The sequence below is a fragment of the Grampus griseus genome (genome assembly GCF_964374135.1).
Source record: "Grampus griseus genome assembly, chromosome: 16".
Classification (NCBI taxonomy): Eukaryota; Metazoa; Chordata; class Mammalia; order Artiodactyla; family Delphinidae; genus Grampus; species Grampus griseus.
Window position 1 is genome coordinate 23290656 of NC_139010.1, and position 21065 is coordinate 23311720.

Sequence of the window (21065 nt, forward strand, 5' to 3'; positions counted from 1 at the left end):
GCTTGAACCCATGTCCTCTGCATTGGCAGGCGGATTCTTAACCACTGTGCCACCAGGGGAGTCCCCAATGAGATGAAATGTTGAGTTAAATTTTTAATGGAAAACTTTGCTTTTATGGCTTCAGTGTGTCTTAATTAGAAAAATCTTTACCACTTCTACCTTATAAATCTCGATTTTTCTTTTCATAATATTTTAATGATTTCATTTTTTTCTACACTTAACTGTTTTATTCATCTTGTGTGTAGAATGTTAGTCACAACTTGAGTTTTTTCAACTGGCTACCCAGCTATCCAACACCACTTTCTTTTCCCTACTGATTTGTATTTGTTTATATTAGTAGATTTTCTGTTCTGTCACATCATGTTATGAATCAGCATCAAATTACTCTAATTATTTGGGTTTAAAAATATGTTTTAATATCTGATAGAGCTAATTCTTCAGAAATTTCCTAAATATTCTTGCCTTGTTTTTTTTTCCGTATGAGTTTATGATCGCCTTGTCTATTTGCAAGAAATACCTTGTCGATTTTGGGGTTTTTTTTTTTGTTTAAGATTTATTTTATTATTTATTTTTGGCTGCGTGGGGTCTTAGTTGCGGCTCGTGGGATCTTGGTTGAGGCATGCGGAATCTTTCTTTTGTTGTGGTGCACGGGATCTTTTGTCGCAGCATGCAGGCTTAGTTGTGGCATGCAGGTTATCTCTCTCTAGTTGTGGCATGCAGGCTCCAGGGCACGTGGGCTTAGTTTCCCCGCGCCATGTGGGATCTTAGTTCACTGACCAGGGATCGAACCCACATCCCCTGCATTGTAAGGCAGATTCTTTACCACTGGACTACCAGGGAGGTCCCTCGATTTTGGTATTTTTATTGGAATCATATTACAGAGAGAATTTGGAGAATTTACATTTTTGATGTTTAGTCTTCCTATCCTAAGTGCTATACCTTTCCATTTGTTGATGTCTTCTTTTGTCCTACAGGAGTGTTCTAAAGTTTTGTTCCCATAGAGTTTACATGCTTCTTGTTTTCCAATTTATTTCTCTTATGTATTTCAGATGTACAATCATAATCTGTAATGAGAAATTTATCTTCTCCTTTCCAAATTTAAACTAGTAATTTCTTTTTTTCATTTAATACAGTTAGTCTAACATACTAACTCCAAGTTTATATTGCTTTAAATATGGTCTCATCTTTTTCCTCTCTTTAGTGGGAACCTTCCAGGGTTTTCTTCTTATGAATGGGTCATCAGGGAAGGCCTCACTGGGGAGAGAACTTTTAAGCTGAGGACTACTGAGTGACAAAAAGGAGCTGAGTATGCAAAGAATACCCCCAAGAATGCAAGGAAGAACATTCCTAGGCAGAGAAAACAGCAAGTACAAAGGTCAAGGAAGAGAGTACATTCTTTTTTTTTTTTTGCGGTACGCGGGCCTCTCACTGTAGTGGTCTCTCCCGTTGCGGAGCACAGGCTCCAGACGTGCAGGCTCAGCGGCCATGGCTCACGGGCCCAGCCGCTCCGCAGCATGTGGGATCTTCCCGGACGGGGGCACGAACCTGTGATGCCTGCATCGGCAGGCAGACTCTCAACCACTGCACCACCAGGGAAGCCCTAGAGTACATTCTTTAATAATCTGAGAGGAGTCTAGTGAAGTTGAGGAGGTAAAGAATGGAAATCGGAGACGGTAAAAAGGTAGGCAGAAGCCAGAGCGTGAATGGTTTTGTAGGTCATAGTGAATTTTAGTCCATGAACAACATGAAGCCTTTGAAGTATTTTAATTAGGGATGTGTTCTCTATCTGGTTTATGTTTTATAAAGAGCATTCTAAGTAATTACTTGATAAGCTCAGTATTATTTCTCTGTTGCTGCTGTACAAATTACCCAAATTTAGTAGCTTTGAACAAAAAACATTTATTATCTAATCAGTTTCGTGAGTTAGTAATCTGTGGGTAACTTAGGAGGGTGCTTCCAGAAGAGGCCTCTATCATCTCAAACTTGACTGGGGAGGAGGGTGCTGGAGGGTCCACTTCCCATGTCATTTGCAGGAGGCTTTAGTTCCTTGATAGCTGTTCACTAGAGGACTCACTTTCTTATCATAGGATTTCTTAAATGTTTTCTCATGTCATAGCAGCTTGTTTTCCCCCAGAGTGAGTCAATCAAAATATAATAAGGAGGAAGTCACAATGTCTTTTATGACATTAACCTTGGAAGTTGCTACATTATTGAGCCTTATTTAGTGTGGGAGGGGACTATGCAGGGGCATAAATACCAGGTGGTGGTGATGATTGGGGGCATCTTGGAGACTGGCTATTACAAAGTTCAATATCTCTTCTTCGCTAAAAATATCAATATGTTAAGGATACTACATTGACATTGTAAAATATAGCTATCTTAGCCCTATCCGATATATTTAATATATAATACATCTGATTGAATCTATCTTCCTTGGCCCTATCATCTCTAAAGGCAAAAAACTTTAATTTGTGAATCTTTATTCACAAAATAATGCTCTTAAGCAGCAACATTGTTCGTTATGGAATATATAAAAAAAAAGTTTGTAAAATATAAAGGTAGAGATGACCTATGATTATAAATTGAACACTCATCAAGCAACTACCCAGGTGAAAAATACAATTTTTCTAGGTTCCCAGAAGCCCCAAGAACCCCTCCATCTTAACTTTTGTGGTAATAATTTTCCTGCTTCCCCCCCCCCCCCGCCCCCCTTATGTATTTCTTAACGGTATGGTTACTGTTCTTTTGTGTTTTCCCCCACGTACGACCTTGCATATTTGCTGAAATAAGTGGTAGGGACTGGCTCCCAATATTTGGCGCTGATAGTTTACATAGGTTTGTTAATCTGTATCTGTTAGATATTTCTGAATATTTTACTTATTTGCCTTTAAGTAACAAAGGGTGAAAATATGCTTATGGCAGCTGGCTTCCTCTTGAGTAAGTGACCCAAAAGAGCAAGGTGGCTGGGTTAAGTGGTAGAATTTTGGGTGATTCTTCCCGCCGTTCAAACCTTCTCTAGCATAATAATAATTACACTGATCGAATTTTGATATATATCAATTCTTCTGTTTTTTCTATGAAGACAAATATGAAATCTGCAGCTTAAAGATTTTGGCAGCAACTTTCTGTTTAAGTCCTATTAATGGCTTAAGTCTTCTTAAGGGTTGCTAGGTATGTAAAAGATATATAGCATTTTCCATGAAGCAGCTATAGTAAAATTACTTTCTTTACCTTTTGCAATTTTTCTTTCAGAATCTGGCTCTTTTCACAAATACAAAAACAATTCAGAGACGAGACTGAAATAAAATATAGTTGCTAAGAACTTATGCAAATTTTGATATCTACTAATGACAATGCAAAAGAATCTTTTTAAAAATTTATTTATTTATTTTTGGTTGCATTGGGTCTTTGTTACTGCACACGGGCTTTCTTTAGTTGCGTCGACCTGGGGCTACTCTTCGTTGGGTGCATGGGCTTCTCATTGCAGTGGCTTCTCTTGTTGCGGAGCACGGACTCTAGGCACGGGCTCTAGGCACGCAGCATGTGGGATCTACTTCCTTGACCAGGGATCGAACCCAGGCCCGCTGCATTGGGAGCGCAGAGTGTTAGCCATGGGACCCCCAGAGAAGTCCGGCAAAAGAATAATCTTGATAACAAAACCAAGAATTAATTCTGTGTATCTGTGAAAAAAATAGGCCTCATAAATGATTATATGTGTTAGAAAAATCATAATGTTAATCGAAGTTTATTTGAAAAATCATAATGTTAATCGAAGTTTATTTGTTGCAAAATTTCCAAGTTATGTTGCTTGTGCCTGGAGCAATGCCCAGCACATATTCAGGACTCAATAAATTTCTGTTGAGTAAATGAATATAGAGCTTAAATAAGACTGTTATTGAATATTTTCAATTGGAATTGATACCTTGAAATAGTATTGCTCTGGTATACATTATTAGCTCTTTCCTGAGACAGGGGCCATTTTAAGTATTAGAACTAATAGTCTGCTAAAGTTGTCCAACCCAAATTTGAGCTCTTGAGATTAAATAAAAAGTAGAGTAAATGGTTAGGTTTCTCTATAGTCTACATTGTTTTTAGGACTTTATTATTTTGAATGACACTAGCACAATCAAGTCTTATATGGAGGGACTTCCCTGGTGGCACGGTGGTTTAAGAATCCGCCTGCCAAGGCAGGGGACACAGGTTCAATCTCTGGTCTGGGAAGATCCCACATGCCGCGGAGCAACTAAGCCCGTGCGCCACAACTACTGAGCCTGCGCTCTAGAGTTTGCGAGCCACATCTACTGAGCCCGTGTGCCACAACTACTGAAGCCTGTACACCTAGAGCCCATGCTCTGCAACAAGAGAAGCCACCACAATGAGAAGCCTGCGTGCAGCAATAAAGACACAACGCAGCCAAAAATAAATAAATTTATTTAAAACAAAAAAAAAGCTGAGCTCTCCATTTAAAAAAGAAAAAAGAGTCTTATATGGATACTTAATACAGGAATGAAGAAAAAGGAGAGAGAGGAAATGAAGGTAAATCATTTTAAACTAAGGAATCTAATAAACCTTCAACTGGTAGATTGTATTGCTCCAAACTTACTTTTCATCTTGCATAGTTTACGTTTTTCATCTTGCATAGTTTATATTTGTCCTATATTTGATATTAAACATTAACGTAAATCAAGCATCTTGTGATTTTATGTACATTTTTCTCATCTCTGTGTGCAGACTTATGTGTAGAAATAGTGGTTGAATTCTATCCTACTTTTTAAAAAATTAATTAATTTATTTATTTTTGGCTGCCTTGGGTCTTCGTTGCTGTGCATGGGCTTTTCTCTAGTTGCGGTGAGTGGGGCTTACTCTTTGTTGTGGTGTGTGGGCTTCTCATTGCTGTGGCTTCTCTTGTTGCGAAGCATGGACTCTAGGCGCAAGCTTCAGTAGTTGTGACGCACAGGCTTAGTTGCTCCGCAGCATGTGGGATCTTCCCGGACCAGAGATTGAACCTGTGTCCCCTGCCTTGGCAGGCGGATTCTTAAACCACTGTGCCACCAGGGAGGTCCCTCTATCTTACTTTAATCATGCTGCTCTTGCCTCCTTTTCTTGAAGGGAGGTGTTAGGGTTAGGTCACACACAGAAAGCCTAAAAACAAATTATAACTGAGTAGCACAATTTTCTAAGCCAGTTTCACAATGTTTTGCCTTTGTTCTTAACACTGTTTTAATCTTGGAAATGTTTCTTTGCCAGGGTGTCATTAACACTCCTCCTTAATTGTTAGCCTTTGACAGACGTTTGCGACTCTTCTCTGCCATCACTTTGGATCTGGTCAGGGAGTAGTTACCTTGTTATTCAGTAGATCTTGGTGGAAAGGGTGATGTAGTTTCTTGGATACAGTAGGCTCTATTAACTCCCTATACTACCCCACCCCACCCCCCCCACCCCACCCCAACTGAGCCTTTGAGTTGGGAGAAGAATTCAAACAGCAAGCCTTCCCCAGATGGCTCCAGTGCTGAGCAATTCACACCAGGCCACCGGTTCATGGGTTCCCCTATGTAGGATTGTTTATTAGTCAATAGAGCAGGTGTGGCAATGAGTATGTACAAGTTAATGTTTTATTGCCTATTTGGGTGTGATGTGACCAGAGTTTTTGGGGTGAGGTGTAAACCAAGCTGAAGTATCTAAAAGTTTTAAAACTATCTAACCTGGATTTACACATTTATATAATCTTCAAAGACTTCCCTTTTTTTATTCCTTTGTTCCAAGTTTCTGCCTAGTATCTGCCTTGGTTTTCTTCACCCTGTACCATGGTACTGCTTATTTCTGTGCCCAAATCAGGCACCTCTTTGTGTATTACCATGTCAACATAATAAAGGGGTAGTTGGTGTCCTGGGCTACTTGTTTGCTGTCTGCAAAATCTTGCTAATGTGAAAAAAACATTTTATACTTCAGTGATCAAAATTAGGCAAAAGCCAAGAGGTTGATGCTATCAGTTGATGTTAAACTGACTTACATTTTTCACTGTCCTTGCTTTTCTTTTGTTATAAAACATTTTTCTTCACTTAATCCTACTGTCCACTAATGTACCATTAGAACTACTTTTATGTTAGCTTGTTTGCTTATAGAGTTCTCTTTTTTTTGGGTGCGTGCGGGATTTCTCTAGTTGTGATGAGCGGGCTTCTCATTTCAGTGGCTTCTCTTGTTGCGGAGCACGGGCTCTAGGTGCACGGGCTTCAGTAGTTGTGGCTCTCAGACTCTAGAGTGCAGGCTTAGTAGTTGTGGCGCATGGGCTTAGTTGCTCCGCGGCATGTGGGATCTTCCCGGATCAGGGCTTGAACTCGTGTCCCCTGCATTGGCAGGCGGATTCTTAACCTCTGGGCCACCAGGGAAGTCCCATAGAGTTCATTTTTTAAGGAAACTTTTTATTGAGCTATAATATACACAAAGAAAGTACGCAACTCACAACTGTGTAGCACATTGAAGTTTTACAAAGTCAAACCATCCAGATCAAGAAATAAATTATCACCACCTCCCCAGAACACCCCACATGCACCTAATCATCACCACCACCACCCCCAAAGGATGAAGTTCATTAACTATAATATATAGGCAGATTTAAATGGATGATTTTGGTTTTGTTCACGGGGGTGTGGCCACCATCATTTGTGTTGAAAATTTAACCCTACTTTTCTCTCACATGGGTATGGATAAGCTCAAAAGTGATTTCTCTTTGGTAATATACCCGACACTTGACATAAACGTTGCTCCTAGCTGTGATTCTAGCCAAGTCCTTCCGTGGAGCCCAGATTTTTATCAGAGCTGATGTAGGACCCTACTCACTGCTGCATCTTTAGAGCTAAGATTGTATTACAACAATTATTTTATTTGCTCTTTTTTTTAAAGTAACATAGTTCTATAATGTTTATACAATTATTAAATTTTAAAGTAAAATTAAATTCAGTGTTAATTTGAAGTATCCAGTCAGAAAATTAAAGTTCCATATTAAATTAAAATTAAATTTTAAAAGTCTGTTATTTTCAAAATTTATCTTAGTTTTACCCTCTGAGATGATGATTAGCAATTTTGGGTATACCCAAACTAAGAGCTAGGATGTTAAAAATTGCAATTAAAAATTATGGACAACTGCTGAAGCATGTTAAGCAGAAGAGTGACAGTCAGTAAAACTTCTGGTAAAAACTCTTTATTCTACAACTTCCTAAATTTGAAGAAAGTTTGATTAAATGAACATAGGATTGTTTTCGAGCACAGGCCACTCAAGAGTTTTCGATTCTCTTTGCATACTGAAATAGAATATATAGCTCAATTCTTCATGGGTTGTTTGAATGCAGTATTAGAAATTATAAAAAAGGCTTCAAAGAAATTGCTTAATGTAAAAAAAGGCTGAAAAAGGATGGATTCTTCCCCCAAATTCTTAATTTATAATACTTAGTAAAGAATAAATCTTTTTCTTGTTAAAAACATTTTTACTATAAAAAAATTAATCTACTGGTGAAATTTATTTTGTCATTGTTTACCTCGTAAGTAAAAAGTCAATATCTTGGGACTTACCTGCTGGCACAGTGGTTAAGAATCTGCCTGCCAATGCAGGGGACACGGGTTCGAGCCCTGGTCCAGGAAGATCCCACATGCCGTGGAGCAACTAAGCCTGTGTACTACAACTACTGAGCCCACATGCCACGAGCCGGTGCTCCACAACCAAAGAAGCCACCACAGCGAGAGGCCACGACGAGAGGCCCGCACACCGCAACAGAGTAGCCCCTGCTCACTGCAACTAGAGAAAGCCCACAAGCAGCAACGAAAACCCAACGCAGCCAAAAAAATCCACTTCATTTTCCACATGTCCTTTTCTCCCCCCCTAAATATTTATTTATTTATTTATTTATCTGCTTGCACCCGGTCTTAGTTGTGGCAGGCGGGCTCCTTAGTTGCGGCATGCATGTGGGATCTAGTTCCCTGACCAGGGCTCGAACCTGGATCCCCTGCATTGGGAGCTTGGAGTCTTAACGACAGCACCACCAGGGAAGTCCCATGTACATGTCCATTTTTGTTGACATTGTTCATTGACCCATTAGGTTAGACCATTGCTGGGCTGGTACTGCATTTTTTGCTATGGTTTTGTAGAAAAGTTTTAAATTTAGAAGGACATTTCCCTCTCCGTTGTTTAAAAAATCTTTTTCATGACTTAATGTTCATTTAATCTTTCATATGAATTTTAGAAACAAGCTAAATATATCTTAGAATGGGGAGTAGATTAGTGGCTAGAATTAAAATCTTTTAATGTCTAACCTTCCATCTAGGAACAGCTTAATTAAGATTTATTTACATGCATTTCCCTTAAGATAATCATTACAGCTATGTTTAATTTAAGCTGTAAACCAAACTTCTGTTTGGTTATTGCTGGTATATATTAAAGCTGTTGAGTCCTCAACAGTTATAAAGAGCCACCTCTTTTACTCTCTTTAAAAATCCAGTAGAGTTTTCTTTGATTCTCTTGAATTTTCTAGAAAGAATTTTCTATAAAAAATAATTGTCTTCCAATTATAATACCACTTGTTTCTTTTTATTTATTTTTTATCACATTGTCTATTTGATCTAAATTCTCACCTTTAATTCTAGTTTTCAGAAGTAATAGTTTGATTAGCCTTTGTATGTTCAAATATCTGCAGGTACCAGCAAATGTAGTAGTAATTCTGATCCAACAAACAAAATGCTGTGTTTCCAAAATAACAATTACAAAGTCTATATACCAGTAAGGGAAATTAGTGATTATAGTGGAAGATAATTAAATGTCAGCATACCATTCATTGACATTATGAATATTTTTTTGTTTTGTGCAAAGCAAGAATGTATATATCTAATTTTCTCTGGATTTTGGAGGCAGGGGAATTAAAAGGCTACTTTACTTTTTCTGTTAACCTATATAAATATACTATGGCTAGAAGCTGAGTTTGCCTGCTATAGTGGAAACTGCTCTTGGTCTTTGAGACCTTTCTATGCCCTAAGAATATAAAAATATTGTTACCTACAGTTACCTCCTTATAAATTGCAAGAGTACTTTGTGTCTTCTCTCTCCACCAGTTTTTATATCCTTAGTAAAAAATGGCCCGCTTCCCTGGTGGCGCAGTGGTTCAGAGTCCGCCTGCTGATGCAGGGGACACGGGTTCGTGCCCCGGTCTGGGAAGATCCCACATGCCGCAGAGCAGCTAGGCCCGTGAGCCATGGCCACTGAGCCTGCGCGTCCGGAACCTGTGCTCCACCACAGGAGAGGCCACAAGAGTGAGAGGCCCGCGTACCGCAAAAAAAAAAAAAAAAAAATGGCCCTAAACCCACTAGACCACCAGAGTTTATTTAGAATATCCCAGGTTATCACTCTTGATCCTGGTCTATCGTGCCTTAAGATCTCCCTGCGGGGAATTTAAATAGGTTGTCCCATCGAGACCAGGGTAACAGAAATAGTTTACAATGTACTTTTCAGAGCTATACATAAAGAGGCTGTTGAGGCAAAACAATTTATAACCCAGGACAAGGGGACTCCATCATAGAAATGCTAAGAAATCTTTTACTAATGATCATCAGACTGATCTTTTGTCTCCACTTCTCTGAAAGTACTATCACAATGATCACTAATACCTTAACTGCCAAAGAAAGTCTAGATCCTCAAAACCTTTCTTCAGCTGTTCAAACTGTTGCTTACACTCCTTCTCGGTAACATAGCTTTCCCCAAAAGATCACTCCTCAGTAACTGAAGTCAGCAGCCTGTCTATAATACGTCTTCTTAGGTGAAGAAGGCATGGCCATACCTCGTGTTATCCATGTGCTAGTTACTACTCCCCTATCACTTGCCCCTTGAAAATGGCATGTAGAGGGAACAAAGAGGGAGGAACCAAGAGTAACTTTTGGAGATGAGGTTCCAGGAAGGACTTTGGGGAGGTGTTGACCTTTGAGCTACATCTTGAAAACAGACAAAGCATTATCTTTATGTCAGAGATCCCCAAAATAGAACCAATTATGTATAATAATTTAATAAATGAAGTCTTATAATCACAGAAGCCATCTGGTATGGATACAATTGGCGGAATTCTTCCTTAAATAACACCCTTGCCTTGTAGGCTGGTTTTCCAAGAATATTAGAATTGCCTTTGTACTATCTTTTTTCTGGTGGCAAACTCTTTTTCAGTCTTTTAAGAAGGGTCTCCTCCATGAAGCCTTTCCACTGTCTCCAAACAGAAAAGAGTATGACCCTACTTTGCACCCTTATTCATACAAACCTCTCACAAGTGTCTTATATTCGCCCCTAAAAATATCACAGTAGAAAAATACATTGCTGATATTTTCTCCATTAATGGAAATGACCCTTTACGTTCAATTTTGGGTTTCACTTATGGTATTATTTGATCAGCTTCCCAGGTAATTATAATTTGCAGCATACCATGTTTAGGCAGAATAACGTCTTGCTAACCTGACAGTATTTTGGACCTGGCTACTAATTGCTTTATCTAAATTCATATACTTAATTTATATCATCAATTTATTTCTGACATCTAAAACAATACACATTGAATATCCATTGCCGCACAGATTGAGTATAACCAAAAAGAGAGATATTCCCCCATTGTTCATTCCTCAGGTTATACAAAGATTTACTTGTTGCTCTTACATTGTTTCTGACAGTGGCCTGTTTTTATTTTTTTTTACTTTATTTATGTATTTATTTTTAAACTATTTATTTATTTATTTTGGCTGTGCCCGGTCTTAGTTATAGCACAAGGGATCTTTAGTTGCAGCATGCAGAATCCTTAGTTGTGGCAGGTGGACTCTTAGTTGCAGCATGCATGTGGGATCTAGTTCCCCAACCAGGGATCAGACTCGGAGCCCCTGCAGTGAGAGCACAGAGTCTTACGCACTGGACCACCAGGGAAGTCCATTATTTTTTTAATTATTTTATGTTTCAGCTCTTGGACCGTGTATCTTTTTTTTTTTAATTTATTTTATTGAAGTATAGTTGATGTGTAATGTTGTGTTAGTTTTGGGTATACAGCAAAGTGATTCAGTTATACATACATATATACATATATATATATTTTTAGATTCTTTTCCATTATGGTTTATTACAAGATATTGAATATAGTTCCCTGTGCTACATAGTAGGACCTTGTTTATCTATTCTATATGTAATAGTTTGCATCTTTTGTTTCTCCTAATCCCAAACTCCCAATCCATCCCTCCTCCACTCTCTCTCCCCCTTGACAACCACAAATCTGTTCTCTATGTATTTGAGTTTATGTCTATTTAAGTCTGTGAGTCTGTTTCTGTTTTGTAAATAAGTTCATTTGTGTCATGTTTTAAATTCCACATATAAGTGATATCATATGGTATTTGTCTTTCTCTTTCTGACTTACTTCACATGGTATGGTAATCTTTACGTCCATCCATGTTGCTGCAAATGGCATTATTTCATTCTTTTTAATGGCTGAGTAGTATTCCAGTGTGTGTGTGTGTGTGTGTGTGTGTGTGTGTATCTCACATCTTTTTTATCCATTCATCTGTCAATGGACATTTAAGTTGTTTCCATGTCTTGGCTATTGTAAATAGTGCTGCTATGAACATAGGGATGCATGTATCTCTTTGAATTATAGTTTTGTCTGGTTATATGCCCAGGAGTGGGATTGCTAGATCATATGGCAACTCTATTAGTTTTCTGAGGAAGTTCCATACTGTTTTTCATAGTGACTGCACCAATTTACATTCCCACCAACAGTGTAGGCGGGTTCCTTTTTTCTACACCGTCTCCATCATTTATTATTTATAGACTTTTTAATGATGGCTATTCTGACTGGTGTGAAGTGGTACCTCATTGTAGTTTTGATTTGTATCTCTTTAATAATTTGCAAAGTTGAGCATCTTTTCATGTGCCTGTTGGCCATCTGTATTCCATTTTGGAGAAATGTCTTTAGCTCTTCTGTGCATTTTGTGATTGGCATGTTTGGGTTTTTTTGTTGTTGTTATTGAGCTGTATGAGCTGTTTGTATATTTTGGAGATTAATCCCTTGTTGGTCACATTGTTTGCAAATATCTTCTATTCCGTATATTGTCTTTTCATCTTATTTATGGTTTCCTTTGCTGTGCAAAAGCTTATGTTTGATTAGGCTCTTTAGAAACTTACTGTTTATTATCAGCTACTTTTCAAAATTGAGAGCATAAGGTCTTCATTTCCTTCTCCAAATTAGTTTGCAGAAGTATTTTTTTTCCTTGATAGTTGCTTTTGATGTTAATTTCTCTAGAAATTATAGGAGGATTTGATTAGACACAGCTTTAATAGCTACCCAGAACTCTTTTGCTCAAATAATTTTGATGATAATTTAGAGAAAATAGAAAATGCACGATTTAAACTCAGGAGAGAAATAGTGATAGTAATACAATGGATTTTAAATACAAATTTTAATCAGAAAAGTTGTATCTAATACATTAATTAATGAGAATGGCTTTTCCTGTGGAAATCCTACTTCAGTTTTCTCTGTGATACAAAGTATTGAAATGTAGTGGTTACAGGGATAAATACTAAGTATGGGAATAAATTCTCAGAGCATACCAATCTCCAATCACTGGTCATTTTGATTTCGGCTGCTGTTTACATTCTCAGCATCGTGTCTAAATGTATGAGTGTCCTATCTTAAGTTAACAGTAAAATATGTTAGAGTAGCCAGAATAATCTTGAGAAAGAAGAGCAAAGTTGGAAGACTCACAGTTCCATATGGCCAGGCAATTCCACTCCTAGGTATATACCCAAGAGAAATGAAAATGTGTCTATATAAAAACTTGTTACATGAATGTTGATAGCAGCTTCAATCATAATAGCAAAAGTTGATACAATCCAAATGGCAACCAATGAATGGATAAACATAAAGTTGAATATCCATGCAATGGAATATTATTTGGCAATAAAAAGGAAGTACTGATAAATACTATAAACATGAATGAACATTATGCTAAGTAAAAGAAGCCAGAAACAAAAGGTCACATGTTAGAGGATATCCTCTGTCCCAAATAAGCAAAACTTACAGAAATACAAAGTAGAGTAATGGTGGCCAAGAAAAGAGAGAAATTTGGCATGGGTGCTAATGGGGTTCTTTTCAGAGAAGGAAAATGTTCTAAAATTATATATTGGTGGTAATGGTTGGCCAACTCTGAATGTACAAATAACCATTGAATTGCATACTTTGAAAGGATGAATTTCGTGATATTTAAATTACGTTTCAATAAAGCTGATATCAAAAGACAAGTGGATGGTGGGACTTTCCTGGTGGCACAGTGGTTAAGACTCCACACTCCCAATGCTGGGGGCCTGGGTTGATCCTTGGTCAGGAACTAGATCCCACATGCGAGCCGAAACTAAGGAGCCCACCTGCCACAACTAAGAAGCTGGTGGGCCACAACTAAGGAGCCCACCTGCCACTAAGACCTGATGCAACCAAATAAATAAATACATATTAAAAAAAAAAAAAGACAAGTGGATGGTATTTACAAAAGCCATTTATTTTAAACATTCTTCATTCCAACATTATTCAATTTGGGTTATGATTTTAGCACAAGTGCTAAAAGAATGTGTGATGTTTCACAGATATAACAATTGCATAGCATGTAATATAAGAATAAATATTAAAAAGTGACAGGACAGTAGTCATGATCATTACATTACTCAGATGTTTGGGTGCATCATTTATCATCTAAAGTGAGTGTTGGGCTCCCCTGGTGGCATAGTGGTTAAGAATCCGCCTGCCAATGCAGAGCCCTGGTCCAGGAAGATCCCACGTGCCGCAGAGCAACTAAGCCCATTCATGCTCTCTAGAGCCCGTGAGCCACAGCTACGGAGCCCGTGTGCCTAGATCCCGTGCTCCGAAACAAAGAGAAGCCACTGCAATGAGATCCCACGCACCGCAACGAAGAGTAGCCCCAACTCGCCGCAAGTAGAGAACGTAAGCGCTCAGCAATGAAGACCCAATGCAGCCAAAAATAAAATAATACAAATACATTTATAAAGTGAGTCTGTCATGAGGCCTCAGCTTCAATAGCTTACCAATCAATACTTGTTCCAGTTACAAAAAAAATGTGGTTATCTCCAAAAGTTTTAAAATTTAGACTATTCGTATCACTTAAAATCTGTTTCTGAAATGAGAGTTTCTGTCTTATTAATAGTATCACTTGGTTTTGAAATTTTCATAAAATGCAACCACATTGGGTTTTTGTGGGTTCGTTCAACAAATATTTGACGAGAGCCTCCCATAAGCTGAGTTCTGTGCTCAGGAGCCAAGTATGCAGTAATAAAGAGACATAAAATAGTGGGTAATATTTATTAGATCCGAGGTCTGTGCTCCTATAGAAAGGTTAATAAAATTGCTACAATGTCCTGAGCCAGTAAATGACTAAGCAGTTTCTGTTTTTTGTTTTAAATTTAGGTTAAGGTACACTCTTAATCTTAGTGTGATATACATGCAGAAGACTTCAGAAATCCCTAAGGTCACAGAATTTTTCTAAAGTGTACACACCGGTGTAACCAGCAGTCAATATTACAGAAGTACTCTTGCACCCTCCCAGTCACTAGCTACTCCCTAAAGAGTAACCACTCTCCTGCCTTCTAACATTATTGATTAATCTTGCCTGATTTGAACTTTGTATGTAAATGCAGTCTTCTAATATGTATTCTTCTGCATATGTCTTCTGTCGTCTTCCTCACAGTATTATAATTGTGAGATTAAGCCATGTTGCTTGTAACTGTAGATCATTCTCATCTCGTTGAGCCATTCTTCTGGTGGTTAACATTTGGGTTTTTACCAGTTTTGGGTCGTCATCAATAGTGGTGTTATCTTTAGGAAATATAAGAATACATTTCTGTTTGTTATATACCTAGAAGTGGAATTGCTGAGGGGGCGGGATATGCATATGTGCAGCTTTGGTTGATACTAACACATAGTTTTCCAAAGTGGTTATCGTTTTTTTACGTTCTCATATGAGTAATGTACCAGTGTTCCAGTTGCTCTACATTCTTATCAACACTTGACATTTTCTATCTTTTCCATTTTAGACAATCTCCTGGGTCTGTAGTGCTTTTTTAAAGAAGACTTTCCTCTCTTTTTTATTGTGGTAAAATAACACATAATGTAAAATTTACCATCTTAACCATTTTTAAGTGTACAGTTCAATAGTTTTATGTATATTCACATTGTTGTGAAACAGATCTCCAGAACATTTTCATGTTGCGAATCTGAAACCCTATACCCCTTAAACCAACTTCCTATTTTTCTATGACCCTAGCCCCTAACACCATTCAACTTTATGTTTCTATGACTTTGAATATGATTTGTAAGTAAAATCATAAAGTGTTTGTCTTTTTATCATGGGCTTATTTCACTTTGAATTATGTCCTCAAGGTTCATCTATTTGCCACATGACAGGATTTCCTTACTATTATTATTTTTTTTTTTTTTGCGGTACGCGGGCCTCTCACTGTTGTGGCCTCTCCCGTTGCGGAGCACGGGCTCCGGATGCGCAGGCTCAGAGGCCATGGCTCACGGGCCCAGCCGCTCCGCGGCATGTGGGATCTTCCCGGACCGGGGCACGAACCCATGTCCCCTGCATCGGCAGGAGGACTCTCAACCACTGCGCCACCAGGGAAGTCCTCCTTACTTTTTAAGTCTGAATAATATTCCTTTGTGTGATTCAATGAACATGGGTTTGCAAATATCTGTTTCAGACCTTACTTTCAATTCTTTTGGATAAATATTCAGAAGTGGGATTGCTTGGTCATATGGTAGTTCTATTTTTAATTTTTTGAGGAACTTCATACTGTTTTCCATGGCAGTTACACCGTTTTATAATCCCACCCACATATGTAGTGCTTTTAAGTTTTTTTACTTTGCTAGATGACTAATAATGTTGAGCATATTTTCATATGCTCAACATCTGTTTGGATATTGTCTTGTGTTGAGCCTATTTAATTTTTTCAGCCAGTTTTCTACTTTGCTTTTATTACTCATTTGAGGAGGTTCTTTATATATTTTGGGTAAGAATAGTTTGTCGATTATATATATTGCAGCTATGTCTCCCACTGTATTGATTGCCTTTATACTTAATCTTTTGTTAGTTAATGCTTTTGATAAACAGAAGTTCTTAATTTTAATATATTCCAGCTTCTTAACTTTTTCCTTTAGGATTATTAAATTTGGTAATCTATTTTAAAATATTATACCTATTCCAGGTTTTGAAGGTGTTTTCTTCTAAAAACTTAATGATTACCTTTCATAGTTAGATCTACAATATAACTTGTCACTCGTGTGAAGTAGGCATCAAGATTCTTTTTTTTTTTTTCCCATATGGATGTCTATCCAGTACCATTTATTGAAAGACTGCTTTTTTGCCTTTCACTGCAGTGTCAACTTCGTCATACGTCAGGTGACCATATTTATATGGATCTGTTTTGTTCCATTGATTTCCTTATCTGTCACTGCACTAATACTAGGGTATCTTAATTACTATAACTTTACAGTAGATCTTGATACCTGGTAAATCACTTTCTCTGTCTTTGTTCCTTGTCACTTCTTGGTCCTTTGCATTTCCATATAAACTTTGCAACAAGTTTGTCAATTCCACCCCCAAACAAAACTAATTCTGGTAGGGTTTTATGTATATATATATATATATATATATATATATATATATATATGAATTTATTTATTTATTTATTTTTGGCTGTGTTGGGTCTTTGTTGCTGCGCGGGCTTTCTCTAGCTGCAGTGAGCAGGGGCTACTCATTGCTGTGGCTTCTCTTGTTGAGGAGCACGGGCTCTAGACGCATGGGCTCTGTAGCTGTGGCGCACTGGCTTAGTTGCTCTGCGGCATGTGGGATCTTCCCGGACCAGGGATCGATGCTGTATCCCCTGCATTGGCAGGTGGTTTCTTAACCACTGTGCCACCAGGGAAGTCCCTCTGGTAGGGTTTTGATTGGAATTGTATCAAATCTGGAAACCAATTTCGGGGAAATTGACGTCATTATAATAATTACTCTTTCATGAAAATGGTATCTCTCTTCATTTGTTTAGGTCTTCTTTAATTTCTTTTAATAATATGTTTATAGTTTTCAAAGGTCTTATACAGGTTTAATACTTGTCTTACTCCTTTTAGACTGCTATGAGAAAATATCAGACTGGGTGGCTTATAAACAACAGAAATTTATATCTCACAGTTCTGGGGTTTGGAACTTGAAGATCAGGGTGCCAGCATGATTGGTGATCCCTCCTCTCTTTGTGTCTTCACATGGTAAAAGGGGCTGCATAGCTCTGTGGGGTCTCTTTTATAGGAACACTAATCCCACTCATGAGAGCTTCCCCCTCATGACCTAATCACCTCCCAAAGGCCCCACCTATTAATACCATTGTTGGGATGTAGGATTTATTTTATGAATTGGGGGGTGGACATAAATATCCATATCATAGCAATACTTAAGCAGCTTATTAAACCTATATCTGAATTTAAAGACTCATTATGTTTAATTTTCCATTATTCACTGAAGGAAATATGCAAGATCTGACAAAGGCACAAATACAATGAATACAAAGCATTTTAGCATTTCCCACACAAAGACTGGATCACTATAACTTTGTTGGTTTGACAACATGAAGATTATCTGGTGTAATTTTGTTTGCTACAATATATCATTTTGCGTTTGAGCTTATTTGAAAGCAAATGTATTCTTATTTGGCTGTTAAAGGACATATAAATATAGAAAAAAATTTTAATATACGTAATTGTGTTTAGGGGGAAGGTCCTAAAGCCAACTCTACTCAAGGGATGCCTTGGTAGCAATGATTGTTAACCATCTGGAGTGACAGAAGAAAGTGATATTGGGTAACTAACATCTTAAGAAGTTTCATCTCAAGTTTTTGTAATATTATAGCAACAAAAATAGAATATTAATTATGCTATTGGGTGCTCCATTCTCGTCACAGGGGTGGGCAGTTTCATCATTTACTGATTAATGTGATCAGTCTCACTGTAAATTTGTGATATATGGAGGGACTTTTAAACATAGTTGGATGGTTTTACATGATGTCAATATTTTAATGTAATTTAAAAAAATAAACACTAGGATAAACACTAAGACCACCGGGCAGTATTTTAAATACTTAGGAATCCTTTTTTAGCAACTCATGGTTATGATGCAGTGTAAGATAAAAGGATAAATATTCAAAATGAATTGTTGTAATTTGCATTCTCCATGTCAGGTAGACCACCTTAATCTTATGATAAGTTGGGTATGATAAATCCCTGTGATAGCATGGAAAAAAATCACAGGAATTGCAGGAGTATTGCTTTATGTATTAGTTATTCTATATGGCAAAACCATTTGCCCAAGGAAAACATCAATAACTTTCCTCAGATGCTAAATACAGCGCTCAGAGTTTATTTTTAATGCTGGGAGTACTAGGTTATTTCTATCTAGCTAGATTTGTCCTGTTGTGGCAATTATGGAAGAGCAGATGAGTTAATTAGGCTCTTTTCCATGGGATCTTCTGTTGTCTGTTTTGCAATACTGTATCAACAGTGAGATAAAACACAGACTGCTTCCACAGATTTCTGCCTGTTGTTTGTTAGTCAAGTAACCTTGGATACCCTGTGATGAGTTGTATGGAGGCAGCTAGTCTAACACCTGAAGGTCCTATAGGCTTCAACCCTTTAAGAAATAGTAATTTTTTAAAAACTAAAATGTAATGATGCAGAGCTTTAAAAACAATATCCACTGCATTCAATATTAGGTTTCTTGTTTTCCATAAATGTATGCATTCTGCTTTGGCAGGTTTTAAGAAGAAGCAGCGATGAAGAGAAAGTTCTTTGTCTCGTTCGACAGCGTGCAGGCCACCACTGTCCAACAGCTGTGATGGTGGTGCTCATCATGGTATGGGACGGCATCCCTCTTCCAATGGCTGACAAATTGTACTCGCAGCTTACGGAAAGTCTAAAGTCATACAATGGTCATCCCACAGACCGAAGATGCACTCTCAATGAAAAGTAATCAAATCTGTTTTGTACTGTTTTGCCATTCAGTCTATTATATCATGTTAAATTAACTACCAACTACATATGTTATATGGGAGAACAGAATTTTAGGTATTGTGCAACTAAAGAGTGAACATTTCTTTAACGAGAGACTTGGTTTCATAGTGGGCTAAGACCATTTTAGGATATTCTCCTTTAGAATATTCTTTTCTTGCTTCTCTCTTTGGTACCTGATCCTTCTCACCCCTGGAGTCTGGAGGAGAGAGGTTTTTCTATAAAGGAACAGCTCCTCCATAAGGAATTGTACAATTTTGCATTTCCTATAGCACTGTAAGAGAATATCTGTTTTTCTACAGTTTTCCAATGTTGTCAAACTTGAGTTTTTGCCCATCTAATAGAGGATAAATGTCATCAGTTTACGTTGATTTGAATTTTTCATATTATGAATAAGAGTATTTTTTCATATGGTTAAGAGCATTTGCCATTTGTTTGTTTTTTATTTTTTAAATTTTGTTGACGTATAATTGATTTACAATGTTGTTTTTAATTTCTGCTGTACAGCAAAGTGACTCAGTTATATATATATGTATATATATACATATTCTTTTCCATTTATGGTTTATCACAGGATATTGAATATAGTTCCCTGTGCTATGCAGGAGGACCTTGTTGTTTATCTATCCTATATCATAACAGTTTGCGTCTGCGAATCCCAAACTCCCAGTTCTTCACTCCCCCACCCCTTGGCAACCACAAGTCTGTTCTCTATATTTGTGAGTCTGTTTTTGTTTTGTAGGTTTATTCATTTGTGTCATACTTTAGATTCCATGTGTAAGTGATATCATATGGTATTTGTCTTTCTCTTTCTGTCTTACTTCACTTAGTATGATAATCTCTAGTTGTATCCATGTTGCTACAAATGGCATTATTTTGTCCTTTTTTATGGTCAGCCATCTGTTAATTATTCTACCCCCTATTTCAAAAGGAGTGTTCATTTTTTCTCTCCCTTTGCGATTTAATTCTAAATGCTTTTGCCACTTTGATATTTGTCTTTTTACTTCTGCTATGTCACCTTTTGCACGTTTTCTTTTTAATGTAATTTATTGTATCTATGTTTCCCCTTATTGTGTCTGAATTCTGAGTGGTATTTAAGAACATTTTTCTCTCACGTGAGTTATAGAATAATTCACCCATGTTTTCTTTTATTGTTGAAATTTGAAATTTTTAAAACGTAAATCTCTGATGCATTTCAAATTTATGCTGGACAGAAGTGGGAAGAGGAGATCCATTTCTATTCTTTTTTCCATTTATCCCAATACTACTTACTAAAGAGTACTTCTTTTCCCCTTGATTTGAAATATTACCTTATACAAAAACTGTATATAATGGAGTCCTCTCTTTTATATGAATTCTGTATCACTGTCTGGTCTTTTCACGTACTAGTACCACATTTTTTAAGTTATAGAGGCATTATAATATATTTTAATATTTGGTAAGGCTAGCTCACTATTTTTGCTCTTTTTCAAGGCTTTCTTTGTTATTTTATGTTTGTGCTTCCAAATGAACTTTATAATCAATTTGTCTAGTTTTAAGATAAATCTAATGGTATTTTTAATGGGATTGCATTAAATTAACTTAGAATAAACTGACATTGTTATGATATTGAATCTTCCAGTCCCATAAGATGATTTTTCTTTCCATTTGTTAAAGTTTACTTTTATGTTCTTCAAGAGTGTTTTGTGTAGTTTTCCTCATAAAGTTCTTTCTTTTTTAAAAGAAATGTCATTATACAAATTATAAACAAAATATATATCATTCACTCTCTAACCTCCACACAACATTATTTGTGTACCTTCCAGAACATTCCTTTATGTTTAAAATCATTTCATTATATTTTTGTTAATCTTCCTAATCCCAAGTATGTATACATCACTTATTTTTTGAATTTTTGAATTTTATTTTATTTGTTTTTTATATAGCATTTTCTTATTACTTATCTAT

At 37.0% G+C, this 21065-nt stretch overlaps 1 protein-coding gene across 4 annotated transcripts in view; it reads left to right on the forward strand.

Annotated features, from left to right (window-relative positions):
• Positions 1-21065, forward strand: part of TET1 (tet methylcytosine dioxygenase 1) — a gene marked incomplete at both ends in the record, with an annotated part of 123326 nt that overhangs the window by 84842 nt on the left and 17419 nt on the right. For all 4 annotated transcript variants that reach the window (XM_082673487.1, XM_082673488.1, XM_082673489.1 and 1 more), the window contains one exon: positions 18865-19076. In XM_082673487.1, coding sequence (XP_082529613.1) covers positions 18865-19076 — 212 coding nt within the window. The remainder of the gene's footprint in view (positions 1-18864; positions 19077-21065) is intronic.